The sequence below is a fragment of the Mustela putorius genome, unplaced genomic scaffold (assembly GCF_011764305.1).
Source record: "Mustela putorius furo isolate JIRA1106 unplaced genomic scaffold, ASM1176430v1.1 tig00003853_pilon_pilon_pilon, whole genome shotgun sequence".
NCBI classification, from domain to species: domain Eukaryota; kingdom Metazoa; phylum Chordata; class Mammalia; order Carnivora; family Mustelidae; genus Mustela; species Mustela putorius.
This window is the reverse complement of record NW_025422005.1, coordinates 78,917,945-78,938,304: the sequence shown is the minus strand read 5'-3', so window position 1 is coordinate 78,938,304 and position 20,360 is coordinate 78,917,945. Positions and strand designations below refer to the sequence as shown.

At 36.8% G+C, this 20,360-nt stretch overlaps 1 protein-coding gene across 2 annotated transcripts; it reads right to left on the bottom strand.

The window, feature by feature from the left end:
• Positions 1-594: 594 nt before the first annotated feature.
• DR1 (down-regulator of transcription 1) lies at positions 595-18,619 on the bottom strand. 2 transcript variants are annotated; one of them, XM_004752580.2, is made up of 3 exons: positions 17,671-18,612; positions 8,787-8,950; positions 595-2,633 (listed from the first exon to the last, which is right to left on the bottom strand). In XM_004752580.2, the coding sequence occupies exons 1-3, from the start codon at positions 17,888-17,890 to the stop codon at positions 2,490-2,492; spliced, it is 528 nt and encodes a 175-aa protein (XP_004752637.1). In that variant the 5' UTR covers positions 17,891-18,612; the 3' UTR covers positions 595-2,489. The 2 variants fall into 2 exon arrangements, with proteins under 2 accessions (XP_004752637.1, XP_044920814.1); XM_045064879.1 differs by lacking the exon at positions 595-2,633 and adding an exon at positions 7,716-8,294 and having other exon boundaries at positions 17,671-18,619.
• Positions 18,620-20,360: the final 1,741 nt, after the last annotated feature.

Below are 20,360 nucleotides of genomic sequence, written 5' to 3'. Positions count from 1 at the left end.
GAGTTACTTCTGGGGAGAAAGAAGGCAGTGTTAAAACAGGAGCAAGAGGGGCTTCTGGGGTGTTCATACCCCAGATCTGATCTGAGGGCCAGTGATAGGATTATGTTTAATTTGTCAAAACACTCACTTATATACTCTTCTGTATGTATGGTATATGCATTTTTAAGAAAAATTGGTAACTTTTCAACATTTATCAGTCTGACAGTCTACTGAAAAAGACAGATATGTATTCAAGGAAATGGGGAAAATATTTACTAAACAATAACTTTATTTCTCAAGAACCCTAAAGATTTTTCTCTCCACAAGATTTTAAAAATCTCAACGGACAGTATAATGACTTTTAAAATGTTAAAAAATAAGCTAAAAATAAAACGCTGCTTAATTAGCTTTGTTATGCCTAGATCCTAGAACTGTAAATTACAGAAGTACAAGTAAAACCACATTTTCTGAAATAACAATAAACAAAGGAGAAAGTCAGGTACTATATATCAAATGATCAAAATATTTTCTGGGCCTAAGATTCTTGAAACTAGTAAAAATGTTAATAATAGACATCTGCTGCTAATCTGTGTAGACTATTAAATGTAAAAACAATTTATAAAACACATCAGAATTTTATTGCTTGAAGAATACAGCATATGAAATCACAAGAATGTCAAAATGAAAAGTCACTGGGCTTCAAACATATAATACATTATCAGATGCAGTAAAATATTAATTAACCTGAACTCTGCATCAGGGAAAAAAAAGTGTGGAAAAATATCTAAGTTGTTTACTTAAGAAAAGGATAATCTTAAAATACAAAGTATAAGGATGTTACAGTACAAATTAGAAAAGCCAACACTTATTAACTTATTATTTCTTAGACTAGACTACCTTTGGTACTTAAACTTTTAAAAAAACAACCCCTTCTATCTTGTCCAAAGCACTTCATGAATACAGTAGCAACTTCAACTTAAAACATCCAGCAAAATCAACCTTTTCATGGCATGGAGGAAGTGTATTTAATAAATGTATGCTAATATTTCATTTTTTCCAAAACTGCAAAATAAGGTCATTAAGAAATCTAATACTTATAAACTTTACTTATTTAGCTCTTCAATTAAAATTTGAATCCCAGCAGCCACAATTTATCCTTGGGCCTGTTGAATATATAAAATTTAAATGATTTGGTAAATGACATAGGAATTTAGATTACTTTATACTATCTTAAGTGGCTTTTCCATTCTGTTTCCAAAATACAAATAATATGCCATTTCTTCAACTCACTGGATTCCTATAAAAATCACTACCATACTTTATTTATTGGAACCAAAGTAAAGCTTCTCCCTTTTAATGAGTAGGTTGAAATTACTTGTGTTTCATATAGGGCTGATCAGTTATGACATGCTTTCTTAAACAAAATAAAGCCAATCATTTTTAAAGCTATCACTCAATTATGATGGAGACAATGATGCCATTTCAAAAGGAAGCATTGGACACTCTAGGCCATCTAGTCAAGAAAATGTAAAAGTAACGCTACAAACAATAAGTAAACTATAACTACAAGTTAAATTACAAAAAAAATCCCTCTTTTACAGTAAGCATGCTTATTAACTTTCATTTCTTCCCACAGCAAAGGTTGGAATATTCATGAATCTCCATTAAGCAATTGTTTTACAAGGTCCAATAAACATGGATGGACTAAGCAAGTAATACTATTAACAATTATTGGAGTGAAATAGTAAGAATCATGAGAATCCTCAAAATTGGGCAGTCTCTGAAATGTAAATAGCATAGCTCAAGATGAATTATGCCATAATAAAACTGTAGTTTTTACCTCTACATAAAACAAAAACAAAATCAAAAACATAACCCACTGAATTTATACAACTATTGAACATACTCCTTCCTAGTTTTTGAATGTTTTGAGATTTTTTTAAACAAGTATATTTATCTGAGCATATATATTTACTGCCTATATATATATATATATATATATACTCATTTTAAAAGACAAAAAATTCAGATACTACAAAACTGAACTCTTTGTTTTTTCACCAACCTGATCTAACATCTACTGCATCACACAACTCCCTCCCCCCAATAATTTAAAATTCCCAATTTTTAGTTTAGTTAAAAGGGCAGAGGAAATGCAAATGCAGATTTAGAGTTTCTGTATGTATAAATTTCACTGCATTTTATAAACCTGACGTTTTCTGTAACACTGTTTATTGATCAAATGAAGGACTCACTGCTATCTAAAATTTCATAAACACCATTAAAAATTCAAAATTGATATTATACTGAACCTTAAATTTTCAATAGTTCAAAGAGACAGTTTTTACATGAATAGCACACAATAGATGAAACTTAACAACAGACATCCCTAGAATACCAATGGCAAGTCCACCAAAATGCATACAAAATTACAGAGAAGCATTTCTTTCACTGTTTTCTTGTGCAGGGAGAAACATTTATAGAGGAAATAGAAACTCAGCTGGTAAATTTCAGATATCATCATCATCTTCTTCATCCTGAGAAGATCCTGCCTGGTTAGACGCACTAGCTGTGGCAGCAAGCTGTGCTTGTTGAGCAGCTTGCTGCATCTGAAGCCATTCCTGCTGGGCCAATTCTGCTTGCTGCTGTCTAGCCTAAACACCAAAAACATAAAAACAAGTAATATATATTTTTTAAAACTCACAACATATATATATAAATATATATATTGTATTAAATATAAAGTAAATATAAAGTAAGCCAATTACAAACATAATCATCAAATTTGGATTATTTTCCAAACACTCTGTAATTGTTATACATCTGGAAAACATGAACTACATAAGAAAATATAGATGACTGCCTCTCTGTCAAACAAGGACATTTTGCAATACTTGGTTCTTTCATAGACAGTCCCCTTTATGCCACATAATTTTATGACCTTTGGCTCAACTGAAGTGGAAAATGCTGGTAGAAAAATCACAATGTCCTCTCTTTGGTTCCTTTCTCTGCTTCTCATTCATTTTGTTTCACTTGATTCTTCTATCCTCTCAACTTACAAATAACATGTAAACAACTTTTCAATCTAAAAATTATTTCTGTGGCTTAAAAGTGTCTAGTATAGTATCTCTAACTCTTAAGGAGTACTATACATGAATGCAATAGCTAACTTGATGTTTAAGGGGTTTGTTTGGTTTTGTTTTTTTAAGTATTTATTTATTTGAGGCACTCAAGCTGGGGGAAGAGCAGAGGGAGAGGGATAAGTAGACTCTGTCCAGAGCACAGAGCTGACCAGGGTCTCTAACAACCCTGAGATCATGACCTGAGCCAAAATCAAGAGCTGGATACTTAACCGATTGAGCCACTCAGGCAAGCTGATGTTTGTTTCTCTCACAGTTCCCTACTCAATACATACATTTATCTTCTGTCCCCATCTCCATAAATATACACACACGTACACCCTTCTCACACACACTAGAGAAAAGGCACTTATCCAGGACTGAATTTACGTGAGAAAGTTAAAATCCATTCATCTGATATATATCCCCCCAACAACCATGACAGAATTTTTAGAAACCAGGGCACCTGGCTGGCTCAATCAGTACAGCATGCAACTCTTTATCTTGGGATCGGGAGTTCAAGCCCCACACTGGGCATGGAGACTACTTTGAATAAATAAATAGAGAGATAGATAGAGAGAGAGATAAAAAATAAATAAATAAAGCTTTATATTCTAAAGCTTTATTCTTAGTAATTTTATTTTATTTTTTAAGATTTTATTTATTTATTTGAGAGAGAGACACACAGTGAGAGAGGGAACACAAGCAGGGGGAGTGGGAGAGGGAGCAGCAGGCTTCCTGCTGAGCAGGGAACCCGATGTGGGGCTCAATCCTAGAACCCTGGGATCATGACCTGAGCCAAAGGCAGACACTTAACTGACTGAGCCACCCAGGTGCCCCTATTCTTAATAATCTTAGAAACTAAGATACAAACATACACATTACACACACTGTTGGCAACAGCTAAAGCTCTTTCCCAACTTAATTTCATCCACTCACAGAAAAATCCCACAAGAGGAAAAAAATGAATGTGTTCTTGAAAGGATCATATAATTTCCCATTGGTTTCTACCAAAACAATGCTGTTTCTCCTTCTCTGCCTTTTCTCAAAATTGTTCCTTAAGCCTGGCTCATATCTTCCACCTTCCTTTATGCATGGCCAATTCCTAGTTATCAGTTCAAATAGAAATTGGTCTTTCTTGATCCATCTAGGTAATATTGTATATTCTATTTCATATGCTATAATTCTCTACGCATTCCTATACCTATCTACTCTATTCTTTAATTATCTGAGCACATTATCCTTTTTCTACACTAGACTTGAGAGTAGACACTATTTTCATACTCTTTGTTGCATTACCAACATATAGGTCTCCACTATTTTTTGAATGAATATTTGGTGGGGAAATGCTAATACTCAGGATAACTCTAACATTAAGATTTTACCGTGTACATTCCTAACTTTTCTTAATAATCTGTCATGAATTTATAATCTAAACATTTCTAAAGGAGAATTCTAATCAGGCCATTATTATACTTTAAAAAAAATCATTTGTTATACCAATTAAGTCCAATTTCTCAACCTAGAGTTCAAGGTCCTCAAAATTACTGCCTGCCCCAACCTATCTTCAAAATCAACTTTTGTAATATATACTTGGTACTCCAAGAAAACTTAGAACATAAAATATTTCCCAGATATACCATACCCTCCCATTTTCACTACCTTAACTCATGCTGATATTCATTCTATTTGAAATTTCATAATTTTCACCTACCAAAATTTCACTCTTCCTTCAACTCAAACTGAAATACTATTTTATTCATTCAGTATTTTCCTGATTCCTAACTGTATCATTCAGAATCTAATCAAGATAGAAGTCACACTAGTTAGGGGAATAGAGAGAAGGAAATATAAAGGACTGTTAACTAAGTATAAAGCTGTTAACTACATCATTGAAAAGGCAAGAAAGGAACACTAAGACATCATGCAACTGGTAACTACCAAAACCAGCCACCATCCCTAACACTGGGGCAACAAAGGAAGAGGCTGGAATTTTTAAAACTCAGAAGCTTAAAGGAACAATCCATGGAACTGAAACTTAGACCTTTGACGAAGGGGAATAGATTGACTGCTAAAAGCATCTCTGAGCTTCGCAGAGTGCCTCAAGGTTTGAGACCCACATCCCTGAAGAAGAGAATGAATGTTTAGGCTGGCTCTGTAACAATTAAAGAACTGGATCCAGTTCCTGCTACAGGGGAAAAAAAAAACCCCAAAAATGATGCAGCCAGAATGAAGAAGCACTAGTAAGTTATTCAGTTTGAAGCCAACAGGAAGTAAAAGAAAGGAGTTTAAGTGCTGCCTTCTCCTTCAGCCTGGCAATCTCCCTCCAGAACCCCCTACTGGCAGCAGAGTACGTAATGAAGTCTGCAAGAAAAGCAGAAATTCGGTTTGCAAAGTACTAGGCCTGGTCACAAATCAAATCATAGAAAGGTGGGTTTCAGCCCAAGAAAACTGTTTAGCAACTGGCACATGTTTTTTCTTTTTAAAACTTTTTTTTTTTTTTTAAAGATTTATTTATTTATTTGACAGAGATTACAAGTAGGCAGAGAGGCAGGCAGAGAGAGAGAGAGGAGGAAGCAGGCTCCCTGCTGAGCAGAGAGCCCGATGCGGGACTCGATCCCAGGACCCTGAGATCATGACCTGAGCCGAAGGCAGTGGCTTAACCCACTGAGCCACCCAGGCGCCCTCTTTTTAAAACTTTAAACATAATTATGTTTATAAAAATACACTCATATTGGGTAACAGAATGCAATAAATATAACTTACTCTAATTAATTTGGACCAAAACCTTAGGGTTTTTTTTTTAAGATTTTATTTGAAATCTTAAAAATCTTATTTATCAAATCTTATTTATTTGAGAGAGAGAGAGCACGAGAGAGCATGGGCAGGGGAGAGGGGCAGAGGGGAAGCCGACTCTCCACTAGGCAGGGAGCCTGATGCAAGACTCAATCCCAGGAACCCTGGGATCATGACCAGAGCTGAAGACAAATGCTTATTTGACTGAGGCACCCAGGCACCCCAAAACCTTAGTATTATAGTTTGGGATTCAAGGATTAATAAAAGGATTTGCAATTTGGTTTATTTCTCACCTACTACAAGTGTATATAAAAGATTCTACATCAAATGCTACAACAAAACACTGTAATGTTTCAATGCCAGTTTACGAAGTTCAATCACTAATGGATATTGAAAAGGGTGGGGAGAGCCTATGTACACATGTGAAGATGTAAAAGCTATCCAAATTTTTTAAGATTTTATTTACTTATTTTTCAGAGAGAGAGACTATAAGCAGAGGGAGTGACAGGCAGTGGGAGAAGCAGGCTTTCTGCTGAGCAGGGAGCCCGATGTGGGTTGATCCCAGGACAACCTAAGACAAAGGCAGACACTTAACCGACTGAGCCACCCTGGAGTCCCAAAAGCTATCTAATTTAGTTAATATTGCATGTGGATCACGAATCTACATAAATCAAGATTCAGATAATTTCTTGAATGTGAATTAACACTATTAGCTCAGTTCATCTGCTGAGGTCAACAAGAAAACCACACTAGCTGTTTTTCCGAGTTATGCAAAAAAGAAAATTTTCTGGCCCAGCTTTTCAGTCCAGAACTGTTATTATACTACAGGTAAGGTATTCCTTCCATTGTCAACATTCATAAGGAGACTTGTGATGAAATCGGCTTGGGTTTAAATTTGTATTAGCATTCACATACAAAATAACTGGCACACTCTTACACCGCCAAAATCTAATGTGAGGTCTCTGTACTTGGGATCTTTTTATACCTTCTTCATGAAACAGTCAGCCTCATATTATAGTTGTTAGTGTACCTATATACCTGTCCTACAAGACAAAAACTTTCTTTGTTTAGAAAATCAGATATTCTCATTACCACTTTCATCCATTTTTATTTAATAAGTATGGAAAATAGTTATTCTAACACCCAGGCATATTTATTTTTACAGCAGGAGTACCTGGAGGGTAAAACAGACTAAGAGTGCTTCATGAAAAACATTTTAAGAGTTCATAATGGGGCACCTTGATGGCTTGGCCAGCCAGTTAAGCATTTGCCTTTTTGGCTCAGGTCATGATCCCAGGGTCCTGGGATGGAGTTCCACATTAGGCTCCGTGCTCAGCAGGAAGTCTGCTTCTCCCTCTCCCTCTGCCCCTTCCCCCACTTGCATTCTTTCTTTCTCATGCACACTCTCTCTCAAATAAATCAACAAATAAATAAAACCTTAAAAAAAAAGAGTTCATAAGAAAATTATAGGGTAAACCAAATATTTGAATTTAATAAACTTAGGAATACCTACTCTGTGCCTCAATCAACTATAAATAGGTATAATTTCATAGCACAGGAAAAAAAACACACAAATAATCTCAGGTCTCTACACAGGTTTAATTGCAAAAGGCGCTGATCTCATAGTTTATTCAGTGATCTGCAAAGACATGTACTGGTTACAATTAAAATTTAACTGACTTTTAAGTACCAAGGCCCCATATTAGCAACCGTACTTTGCTGTCTGTAAATTAAAACATTTCCATGCCTTTAAAATCTTTGTTGACTGATAAATTTTATTTATATTCATTTTCACAAATTAAAATTTTCAGTGGTACTTTTTCTAATTTTTTTTCCCTCTTGCCTCTTATTCAATGTACCCCAAGTTTTTTTTTTTTTCTAAAACAGGAGTGTGAAAGAGAGTAGGTGTCTACTTCCTAATTCACTTCTTCCTTTGGAGAGTTTCACTATGTTTAAAGAATCTCACTCCCAAATACTAAAATGATTCATTTATACTTTACAGTTAACCTTAATTTCAGTATACTAATGGTTCCCCCTTTCCAAATACTTGTTGCCAGCAGGTGGAAGACAGCTTCAAATGAGGTTGCTATTGTTTTAGTATTTAAAATAAAGTCTAAAAAATGAAATGAAATGAAACTGATGAAAAAGGTACTATATTTACTTAACAGTTCCTTCCATATTTTGGACTGAATTGTTTTGTGCTTTGGGGAAGAAGTACTAGACAGGTGCTATAATTTTCTCTCTCTGATGATCTTCTCACAAGAGCAAAGAAATACTAAGGGATCATGACTCCATAGATGAGGGCAAGAAAGAAGGGAAATAAGGAAGAGGAAAAAACAGAAGTCAAGGATAGAAAAGTAAAGACAGATTTGGCAGATTTCTTTTATTCTTCTTTTTGACCTGGAAAGAATAAGCATATTTCACTGAAAAGTTCCAAAATAAAGTTAAGCAGACAAAATGGTGGCTACAACATTAGCATGTTAATGAAGAAAGAGCAAGTTTTGGAGTCAGAAGACATGAGTTTTGAATTTAGACTCCAACACTTCCTAACTATATGAACTTACTTATTTTATTTATTTAACTCAATCCTTTCCAGTAAACTACGTTTCAGAATAGCAAGAACCATGTCCCTTTTGTATACTATTATAAGCCTAGCATTTAGCACGAGGTTTGGTAAGTAGTGAGGACTTCAGTAATTATACGTAGAACAAATGAATGTACAACTTCATGCAAGTTTCTCCATCTCTGAATCTGTTTCTTAATGTGTAAATGTGTAAATTTAAGCCTCTGGTATGTATGTTGATTTTAGGAAATGATTTCAGAAACCAGTAAGATTTCTGTTAGCAAATAGGGTAGGACTCAGGAGAAAATAATTTAAAATGCATTACTTACTTTTGCAAATAACTCTTGTTGCTGTCTTAATAATTCTTCTTCAGGAATGCCAAGGTTTTCCAAACGAGAACTGGCCTTTCTTCTTTTCAATGCTACAGTCTTGCACTCTTGTAAGACTTCCTTTACTTCACTGATATAAGAGCCAAAGCCCAAACTTTCTAGTGCTAGGGAAATGAAAATAGGAAAACATGAAAGAGTGATGAAATTTAGTCTTTTTCCCATCTACAGAACATTAATTTTTGTTAATGTTAATGTAACATTAACTTTTTGTGGGTTTTTTTTGGTGGGGGGGAGCGGGTAGCTTTCTCTTAATAATTTTACCTATTTTATAGTTGCACAGCAACTAGCTAAATGGCTAAATCTATTTTATCAACTTTAATATTAAACTGCAAATTAGACAAAATTTGAGGAACATTTATCAGCATAGGCCATTTACTTTTTCTTTTCTTTCTAATTTATTTATTTATTAAAAGATTTTTATTTATTTGACAGATCACAAGTAGGCAGAGAGGCAGGCAGAAAGAAAGAAGAGGAAGCAGGTTCCCCACTGAGCAGAGAGCCCGATGCGGGGCTCGATCCCAGGACCCTGGGATCATGACCTGAGCCGAAGGCAGAAGCTTTAACCCACTGAGCCACCCAGGTGCCCCTCTTTCTAATTTTTTAAAAACCAAAACACTTTCTATGAAAAAAAAGTCCAACGTAAGAACATGTGCTTTTAGTAAGAAAACCTTTTTCCTACACCACTCACAGTAAATCAAACATTATTAACTCAGTCACTTTGTCAAAGAATACAAAAAAGGGAAATAATTGGAATCTATTTGTTAATAACATATTTTGTGCCATTTGGCTTAGAAAAAGTAGGCTGGTAACACATGTACTAAGTTTTAGTAGGATAGGATGAAAGAATAGATAAGTTCTTTTGTACAATATATCAACAGAAAACTATTTTTAGCAAAAACACTCAAACTGCCAAGTTTAAGAAATCCTGGTGGAAATAACTTATGAAATTCAGTATTTATATTCAGCCAACAAGTTTCCCTTGAAAATAAAACTTAACAGGAAGCACTATAAAAACATTTCAAGTGATGTGGTAGAAAATCAGGATAAAGGAAAACTATAAAGATAGAAGCATTAACAAAAAATTCTCATTTTTTCACATTTAGAAAGAAAATTTTACAATAATGCACTTTCTAAATGCCTTCTGTAATCACAACAAAGCATTAAGTTTCCTTTTGGTTTAGAGTAATTAAAGTTATATTTTATAGTTTTCTATCTGTTGATAAGTGGCCCAAAGGCACTTCCGTTCTCTGACCCAATGATGAAATATAGGTAGTGAAAAACATAGCACATGAACTTAAATTAGTTCATCAGTTCTTGTAGTTTTTCAACAATTATGATGTTGTAAACCAGAGTGACCTCAGTAAAGATACCCTGAATTCTAACATCAGGGATTTGCTTTTCAGGGAGGATACCAAATACAACTCTATGAACACACATTCCCTCCTGTGTAAGCTGTGGTTTTAATGACATTTTGAAATGATAAATAACTTTAATTACTTCAGATATTAAGCTGTTTGTATCAATCTTCTTTAGAAATAATCTGATGCCAAATAGCATAGTACTATTATTTGAATTTTAATTATATTAACTTATTGAACCTCTTTGCCGCCCCCCCCCAAAAAAAACTTCAGTAATGCATTACTCTGAGTTCTGTATATCAAAGTCACCACCACATAATTCTTGACCTCAAAGAGCTTGGGGTATAGCAAAAAATTAAGTGAGGGATTAGGCAACTTGCATTTTTCACCTGAATTGACAGACGGATTATTGTCAGTGATAGAAGCCAAAGTTTTTTCTTTATTCTCTTTTTAAAAATTAATTAATTAATTTATTTGACAGAGAGAGATCACAAGTAGGCAGAGAGGCAGGCAGAGAGATTGAGAGGAAAGGAAGCAGGCTCCCTACTGAGCAGAGAGCCAGATGCGGGGCTTGTACCCAGGATCCTGGGATTCATGACCTGAGCGGAAGGCAGAGGCCTTAACCCACTGAGCCACCCAGGCACCCTATTCTCTTTTTTAAAGGCATGAACGTAATAGTATATTTTCAGTAATACTGGCTGGAGACAATACCAAAAGAAACCAAAAATGGCTTATGATTTCCTCTCATATTCTGAAGAAAGGCTTATATCCTAAGTAGCCCCATCTTTATTTCTACCATTAAGTCCCTACATACTTATGCTAAATCTGACAGCTCAGTGTTTCCCAGCAGACCTCAGTTTCCCACTTTCATACTGATGGTAATGCATTCATGGCTCAAATCAAGTTTGCCTGATCCTCCTAAACAGAATTAATCTTGCTGTAAAATCAGACAGATTATCTTAGAATTAGAAATTTGGTTGTCAATATATTCATATAATCTTGGATATGTATCTCTAAGTTTCAGTTTTCCTTCTTTGAGAGTAGCATCTATTTAATACCTTCCTAAAACATATGTATTACAGTGGTTATACATGCAGGCTCTAGGCCCTAAGGCTACCAGAGACTGATCCCAGCTCTGCCTCTTACCAGCTGTGTGACCCTAGATAAGTTCCTTCACCTGTGCCTCTAAAACAAGAACAGTACCCATATCTCATCAGATCAGGTTACTGTGAAGAATAAATGAATTAATATAAAAAAAGAGCCTAGAACAAAGGATGGCTCATATTATTATATTTTTATTATTTTTGGATTGTGAGATCAACAAGTAATCTAAGGCATTTAACAGTTTATAGCACATAAGATTCGCTTAACCACTTGGACTATATATTATTCATCTTTTTTTTTTCTTACATTTAAAAGAGTGCTCTACCAAAAAAAAAATTAATTAAAAAAATAAGAGTGCCCTGATAAGTGTACAAGACACAATTATATTTAGAGATATGCATTATTACACTAAATTCAAGTTGAATGAATATATTCATAATATAAAATATTAAATTTATAAAATTAATAAATATAATGAAGATAACTCTTCAAAATATCATAAATTACTATACTAGACATCAAAAAAATCCAATCCAAACTATGTTTAGCCATGGATGGCTTGAGTTAAAAATTAAAAAGAAAACAAAGAACTCACCTTTAAAAACATCTAAGGTTGAGAGCACTGCCTTCAAAAAATTTTCGAGTGAATCCAAGGTTAATATTAATATTATTCAAAGAGCTTCCATATACAAATCTATACTCTCAACAAAATGGCTCAAAAGGAAGAGCCAGAACTTTAATTTCAAAAACTACATTGACTTTAATCCAAATTTTAAATACATTTTGGCTAACAGATAGCCATAAGTGGTTATAGTATCTTCTAAACAAGGAGATATTTTACATCATTTGTTACCACGTAGTAATAATCATTCCTATTTTAAACAAAAGAGAATCTTAAAGGATAAGGGAAATGACTCATAAGCAGGGCCATTATCTGCAGTGGTGCAGGTTATTCAGTGAACTATAGTACCATATCTAAGGAGGGCCATTCCTACTGTAAACATGGATTTGTATGTTTATTATGGCAGTTTTCTGGCACATTGTAATAAAGGTTTTTAAGGAAAAAGTGCCTTTTTCTAGTTTGTATAAAGAGACTTAATGGACTGTTATGGCCCTAGCTCTAGGGATATCAGAGTAAAACCCAGAAAAGAAAAATTAAAAAAAAAAAAAGTGGTTAAAACACATACATCGCTTGCTCCTTAGAGGTCTGTCTGCTATCCTCTGCCATGTATTTTAAAACTACACCCAGAAAAGAGTATGGTATATTAGGGGAAAAAATACTTGGTACATTTCCAATCTGAAAGACAGATGTTAACAAGATAACCACGTTAAAAAAAAAAAAAGGTAAAACTTCCACCCAGCAACAGTAATTCTAACAGTCTTCTTATTTTATAAAAAAGTGATAAAATCTTATAAAATTTTATTATAAGACTTTGTGTGACTTACTTTGTACTTCACATGTATAATGCAAGTTTTTCATTAAAAAATTAAAATACACAAAATAGCATTCTCAAATTTCTCTATTTTCTTTTGTTTATATGTTAAAGGAAGGGGGGGTGATGTAGTTCATTCAAATATATTAAGAGGATAATATAGGTCAAAGTGACTTCTTGGCTCATTAGCCTGGCAAAGTTTTCTGAAGACCCTTAACTACGTCCTCTATGGATCACTATTCCTGGGAATCTGGGATAATAATGAGACTGATGGCAGAGCAGGAACCAAATATCATCCATCTTTTTTTTTTTTTTAAGATTTTATTTATTTATTTGACAGAGAAAGAGATTACAAGTAGGCAGAGAGGCAGGCGGCGGTGGGGGGGGCGGGGGGGCAGGGGAAGCAGCCTCCCCGCTAAGCAGGGAACCCGATGGGGGGCTCGATCCCAGGACCCTGAGATCATGACCTGAGCCGAAGACATAGGCTTAACCCACCGAGCTACCCAGGTGCCCCTCATCTTTCTATCCTTAGCAGTACCTGATACAGTGCCAAGTACTTAGTAGCATTCAGAAGTAATTGTTGGGGGGCACTTGGGTGGCTCAGTGGGTTAAAGCCTCCACTTTCAGCTCAGGTCATGATCCCAGGGTCCTGGGATCGAGCCCCGCATCGGGCTCTCCGCTCAGCAGGGAGCCTGTTTCCACCTCTCTATCTGTCTGCCTCCCTGCCTTCTTGTGATCTCTGCATCAAATAAATAAAAAGTAATTTAAAAAAAAAAAGTAATTGTTGGGTGGCAGAAGGAAAATAAAAACAAAGATTTATCAGTTTTATGGAAAATAATAAAATCCTAACTTGAAAAGAACTTAATTATGTGATAAATGGTACAATGCCACATACAATGTGTCCCTTTGGAAAAAATATGAGTATGCATGATTATTTAGGTAATACTGTATTATTCTCATTCCCATTATTATTACAACTTCTCTGCAATCACTCAGATTCTCTGATTTAAAAACTACTTCACACCCACTTTCTAAAATAGATTGTGGTTTAGGCTTTAGAGCAAATCCACTCAAACTGTGGTCCACACACTTGTGCTAGAATTGCTTATAATGATCTGCAATGGGTTAAATATGAAAACCAAAGTAAGCATTTTGGAACATTCACAGCAAAACTAACTATGTGGGGTGATAAATGTGTTAGCCAACCTTAGTGTGGCATCATTTCACAATTTATACATATATCAAATCATTATGTTGTGTACCTTAACCTTACACAATATTATGTCAATTATATCTCAATAAAAAAAGAACCTTCATACTAAATTGACAGTAATTTTATGTCTATTGAATCTAACAACAAAAATTGAACTTTTACTTATGTCTTTTTTAAATTTTGTTTTCTAGTGATCCATTTTTATTGTGTTTTCGAAAGTACCAGTGTGAGAGGGATTGGAATTTTTAAAAATCCTTCAACATAGATAGCTTGGAGCAACTCAATTGCTGAAAACGCAGATCTTCAGAGACTTTTTCAAACTTCCACTACTTTCAATTACTATTGTTATAAATGGTGGTGGGGGGGTAGAATTTAGCAGGAGATTAAAAATGCAAAAAAATAGTATCACTTAAAATATCCTTACTTATCCTTTGGCTTAACAAATGGCATCATGCTGTAAGGTTAAATGTAACAGACTTCCAGCTTTATGTTTCAATCAGTACCACTATACATTTAAAAAATTATTTATTACAGCATATCATGTAAGATTCTCAACCTCAACTGATTCTCAATAACTGCAAGTAATACCTGAAACAATTAGGTATTATTCATAAATAAATGGGGAACCTTTTAACATATTTGCAGAAGCCCAAAGACTTCCCAGTGTAGAACTTGCCATTCTTAACTCTCAATGTCAGTTTTTTCCATAATACAACAAACTATGCTAAAATTCATTTAAAAATATGTTTTCACAGGGGTGCCTGAGTGGCTCAGTTGGTTAAGCATCTGACTCTCCATTTTGGCTCAGGTCATGATATCAAGCCCCACAATGGGGCCTGTCCCCTCCCCTGCACTCTCTCTCTCTAAAATAAATACACTTAAAAAAAAAAAAAGAATATGTGTTCACAGAAACCAGCAATGAAATAAAAGGAACACCTTTTGTAGCTTAGAACCCCTCTGTGTATCTGTGATCTTCAATACCGAGTCCACTTTCTTAAAATAAGCTGTTTAACATTCATAAGTTTTTTTAAAAATTTAAGTATTTCAAAGATTTTCTGGCAATAAAATTATTTCTACTTTAGTAACTTGTATTCTACAGAACTGCCTCAAATGCTTAATTTGCTCTGACAAGGTAAAGTAGCAAGTGAAAAAGTGACATGTCCTGAAGCAAAATCTAGTTCATTAAATTTATTACTAGAAAATCTGAACGTCAACATGTGAGATCATACAACTTTAAATATATATTATTATTCCACTTGGATCTACCCTACAAACTAAAATAATCAATGCTTACAGAAAAGCATAAAAATGTCATAGTTACCATGATTTCACAAACTTTCCAGAATTATTCTGTAAAAACACATTCTATTTTTTATTTTTATTTATTTTATTGTATTTATTTATTTGACAGAGAACACAAGTAGGCAGAGAGGCAGGCAGAAAGAGAGAGATGGGGAAGCAGACTCCCTGCTGAGCAGACAGCACAATGCAGGGATGCAGGGCTCCATCCCAGGACCCTGGGATCATGACCTGAGCCGAAGACAGAGGCTTTAACCCACTGAGCCACCCATGTACCCCTAAAAACACATTTTAAATACCTAAAAAAGTACACTCCTTAAGGATTTTTAAAAAATGTAACCACTCAAGACAAAAATTCTTTAAAATGATTAAGCAATGTGAGATTAATGAAAGATTATAATGTATAAATTTTATTCCCCTAACTGGAGAGAATTGGGGCAACAGCAATGTTACCAAGAAAACTTTAATTTATAACAGTGTAACAGGTCAATGGATGATTTATTTTTCCCCCAATGAATGACTTTTTAAAAATTATTCAATCATCCTCAGTACACAAAGGAAAATGCTTTCACTGGAACTTTCTGACTCACACCTTAAACTGAATTTAGCATATTCCAAAGTTGAGCTATTTAGCATACTACATGCTACAGCTGTTGCATTTTTTATTCCACCATGTCAATCAGAAATCTAAATATACCCCTAGAAAAGAACAAACTCCCCAAGAAGACAGAGTGTAATGTGTTATCAGATTTTTGGAATGATCCCCACTTCTATGTTGTAAACAAATGTTAGGCAAGTACTTAGGAAATCTTACGGAATTTTCATTAGAAAGGCAGTGTTGATAAAAAATTCTTTTTCTTTTTAATGAGTTGTAAAGGGAAATTGTAGCTATCTGTGTTGGATAATCTTATGAAAGCCTTATGACAATTGTACATACAAGGTAAAAATAGAACACTAGAGGAAAAAATAAAGAACTTGACTTTCATTGTACTTCCCAGAGTATACAGCATACCAAACAGGAAGAAAAAAATACTAGCTTTAAAATCAAATATGGCTTTTCCTAGAGACTTTTTTCCTTCCTCATATACTGAAATGGAAATAGCAGAGTGTACTTAAGTCTATCTTGCACACATCATTAAGGACCAAAAAATGAATCATTTCATTCTTGTCAATATTGACAGTGAACTACTGGACATGGCAAATACGAGCAGATGTGTTCTCACTTCAGAATAACAGTTAAGTCACCTCTAAAAAGTTAAATTATAAAAAATAAAATAGTAGCCTGCCTACTAAAATAATTAAAATTAATCATGATTTTTTGGCTTCAAAAGCAATCAAGGAATTGTTAGAATTTTATAAAAGGCAAATTATCCCCTCAAATTGAATACAACTTTTTCATAAAGAGTATTTGCAAGTGGTTTCAAAACATTAGGACTAGTAAATATGTCTCCCTGTGCCTGAAACAAACCATAAGAATGTGGTCCCCCAAATCCCTACCAGTGGACTAATTCCTTTCAAGATCAGAAACAGTTGAAACTTTCAGAAATGCTGTTCAATAAAAGCTTAAGCATATACATCTAAATAGCAATGGCAGCAGGAAAGGACAGGGAAATGTTCCATGAAAAAACAATCTCTTACAACCTTCCAATCCAAGTATTAAAAATTTATCTCCATAGAGCAAAGCAAAAGAAAAACAAAGAAAGAAAGAGAGGAAAAAAAGAAGGAAAGAAGGAAGAAGAAACGATAAAGATAATTCTTCCTTTTCTTACAGAAGAGAACTGGAGAGTTTTATTAACTTGATGAATGGCAGAACCATTGATCATTTTTAAAGCAGAAAATAAACTATCTCTATTCAACATCACCAAACTTTCCAACGTTGAACACATTCATGTTCCAAATTGTTTTACTCATGTGTGAAAATTTCTCTCTTCCTCTACACTGGTAAAAAGGTCAGGTGGGGAAAGGGTGCTGCCTCCACTCATGCTTGAAGTTCCTGTCTGAATTTTCACTTTCCAAGGGAGAAGTCTGGGTTCCTCTTCCAGATGCCATGATCGAGGTTCCCTGGGCAGACAACTTCTCAGTTGTCATGCCTCGGTTCAACTTTAGGCAGGCAAAATTCTTGTTGCTTCAGCTTACCTGGCCGTAAACTGAGACGGCAGCTAATACTTTATCTTTGGAGGAAGTGAGCGGACCTAAGCGCTTGCCATCCTTACTGGTAGTCGCTGGATGGAAAGCACCACCACGATAATACGACACAGGAGTTTCTCAAGGGACCCGCTGCTTCCATGCCCGCGTGGCTTTTTCGTCTGCCAGTACTTATCCGGGGAGAGGAATGAAGGCTTTGACATGAACGGGTCACGCGACCAGCAGGCTGTCCCCAGTTCTCATTTAAACAAAACCCCACACCTACCACTTACCTTGTATGACGTGCTCGGGTGAAATGGTCTTCTTTTCTGATTTGTTGCAAATCTCATTGGCTTCAGAAGATATAAGGTGAATGAATTCAGTGCAGCAGTTCACCACCAGCTCCCGGGCATCGTTGGCCACCCGGACGTTGGGCAGAGTCTCTTTGATCATCTTATTGATAGCAGCTCTAGGTATAGTGAGATCATCATCGTTGCCAGAGGAGGAAGCCATCGTATCTCCCTCTCGCGCGCGCCCCGACTTTTAAAAAACTCCCCAGCTCTGGTCCACTGTTCCGCGAAGATTTTTCCAAGGCAGCCCTCAAAAGTGTGATCCCAGGAGCGCGAAAAGAGGGTGCAGAAAATGAAGGGGGTTGGGGGGTGGGGAGGAGCCGGTTCGCGAGGGTGGGAAACACCCGTGTGAGAGATTTAGGCGAAATTGGGAAGGAGGTCGGGGGGCTGGGGATTGCGGGGACAGCACTGCCCAGGTCGGAGAGGAGAAAGCAAAGGTGGTCCGGAAATTTGAGCACTGGGGAACCACCTTCGTGTCTCCTCAGAGGAGCGGGCGCTGTCGCCTAACCGGTCCCCAACCGCGCTGGAGCAGAGGCAAGGTCCAGGGGCACTGGCCTCACCGCGGTACCGGGCGGACACTCAGCGGGCTTGGCTCTAAAGAGCCGGAGCCCTCGCTGCCGCCGCCGCCAGCAGCCGCTGCCGCCGCCTCTGCCAAACCATCCTTCAGACACCCGCGCCGCCGCCTCACAACATGTCGGCCGCGGCCGCTGCTGGAACCGAGACGGCCTCCTGGGAACGAATACTGACAGAGCCGGGCACAACGGGAGCGACAGTAGCGGCCGCCGTGGCCGTTTGCCCGAACGCAGATCGTGGAAGTCGAAGCCGCGGCAACGGTGGTCCCTCCAGAGGCCAAGGAAGAAGGTTTGCTGGAAGCCTCTCCCGACACCCTTTGCGCTACCGGAAGCCTCACCCCCCCCCCTTATTCCCCCTCCCCGCCCCTTGCAGACCGACTTCCGGGTGTGGCTGCAGCCCTTCCCCCACCAGCCCCGGCGAGATCGGTCGGTCTTCGCTGCCAGCAGCTTCCGCTTGCTGCTGTCTCGGCACGCGCCTCAGAATCCCAACCTTTTTACTGGGACCGCAGCCCGGCGAGCGCGCGCCTCGTGGTACCGGAGATTCGCTTAGCACGCGCTTGCTCTCCGGCTGCGGCGCCAGACGGGATGGGGCGTGGGTGGGTCACCTCTACCATCTCTGCCAGCTGAGGCCTCAAAACCTCCTCCCAGCCTTGTTTGAGGACACGGGAGCACTGAATTTCGTCGGAGGAACTCTGTTTGCTATCTCTTAAGGAGGGATTGGGATTGAAAGAAAGAGGCCTGGGTTCAGGAATGAGATGGGGGAAAGCAGAACGTTGTGTGCTTAACCCCATCGTCCGGAAGAAAGGCTTTGGATATCTGATTGACGTTGTTCGGATCAAAGCTCTTTATGGTCCTTTACCCGTTTCCTTGTGTTATGTGAAATGAAACAGAGAAGTGACCTGCTAATAACTAAGGGAGAAACTAGAAGTAAGATCTAACGCAGTGGAAATGAGTGGCATGCAATGAGCCACGTTTAAGAGGTTCCAACCCAACCGTTTTTCATGATGTAGTGCACGTTGGCTTCTGGAAAGGCTGTTTCTGAAAAAGTAGTTTAAAGTATCAAGCAGTTCTGGGGCACCTGGGTGGCTCAGTGGGTTAAGCCTCTGCCTTCGGCTCAGGTCATGATCTCAGGGTCCTGGGATCGAGCCCCACATCGGGCTCTCTGCTCAGCGGGGAGCCTGCTTCTCCCTCTCTCTCTCTGCCTGCGTCTCTGCCTACTTGTGATCTCTCTCTATCAAATAAATAAATAAAAATCTTTAAAAAAAAAAAAAAAGTATCAAGCAGCTCTTCTCTTTGCTTCTCTCCGGGGTGGCTTGTAGTATATGTCAAGGTCTTCGAAGAATTTGCCATACTGTCATTTGGAAGGAGAGGCTATGTTGTAAATAGTGGGGCGTTGCAATTTCTAAAAGTTAAAAGATCCCATTTAAGGTTGCAGTCCCAGTTTTTTGTTACTTTAAACAGGTAACTGTCTGAGTGTCAATTTCTTCAACTAGAAATGGAAATATTATGTAACTCGCAGGATTCAAAGTCAAATGAGACTGTATGTAAAAGCACTTTTAACATTATGATGAATTAAGATAGATGTTAGTGCTCATTATTATCTTTATTTATTTATTTATTTATATTACTTTGGAACTTTTAGATACGTTCTTGATATATTAGACAGCAACTGGTTTGTTTGAAATGTTGCCTTAAAACGTTTTATTTCCTTCTAAGAGCTAGATGTGGCACCTGGAGATCTTAGTTAACTACACTTTTTTTATTTAGCGATTTTTCCAGTACACTTGTGGTTTCTGTAATTTGTAAAGTACTGATGCTTGTTTTTCGGTGATACTATGTTTAGGCAAAACAAAATTTCCTTGATAAAACCGTATTTTTAAATGTTTTCAAAATAGGAATGTGAAACTTTTGGCTCAGATGTTGGCACTTCATGAAGTGTTTTTGTTAAGTCAGTTTACTTTCCATTTAAACACTCATATTGTCTAAATTTATCTTGGCCTTACCAAGTGTATTAGTCTGAAAAACCTAGCTAGCAAAAAATTCCCCAGAGTTACCAACGTT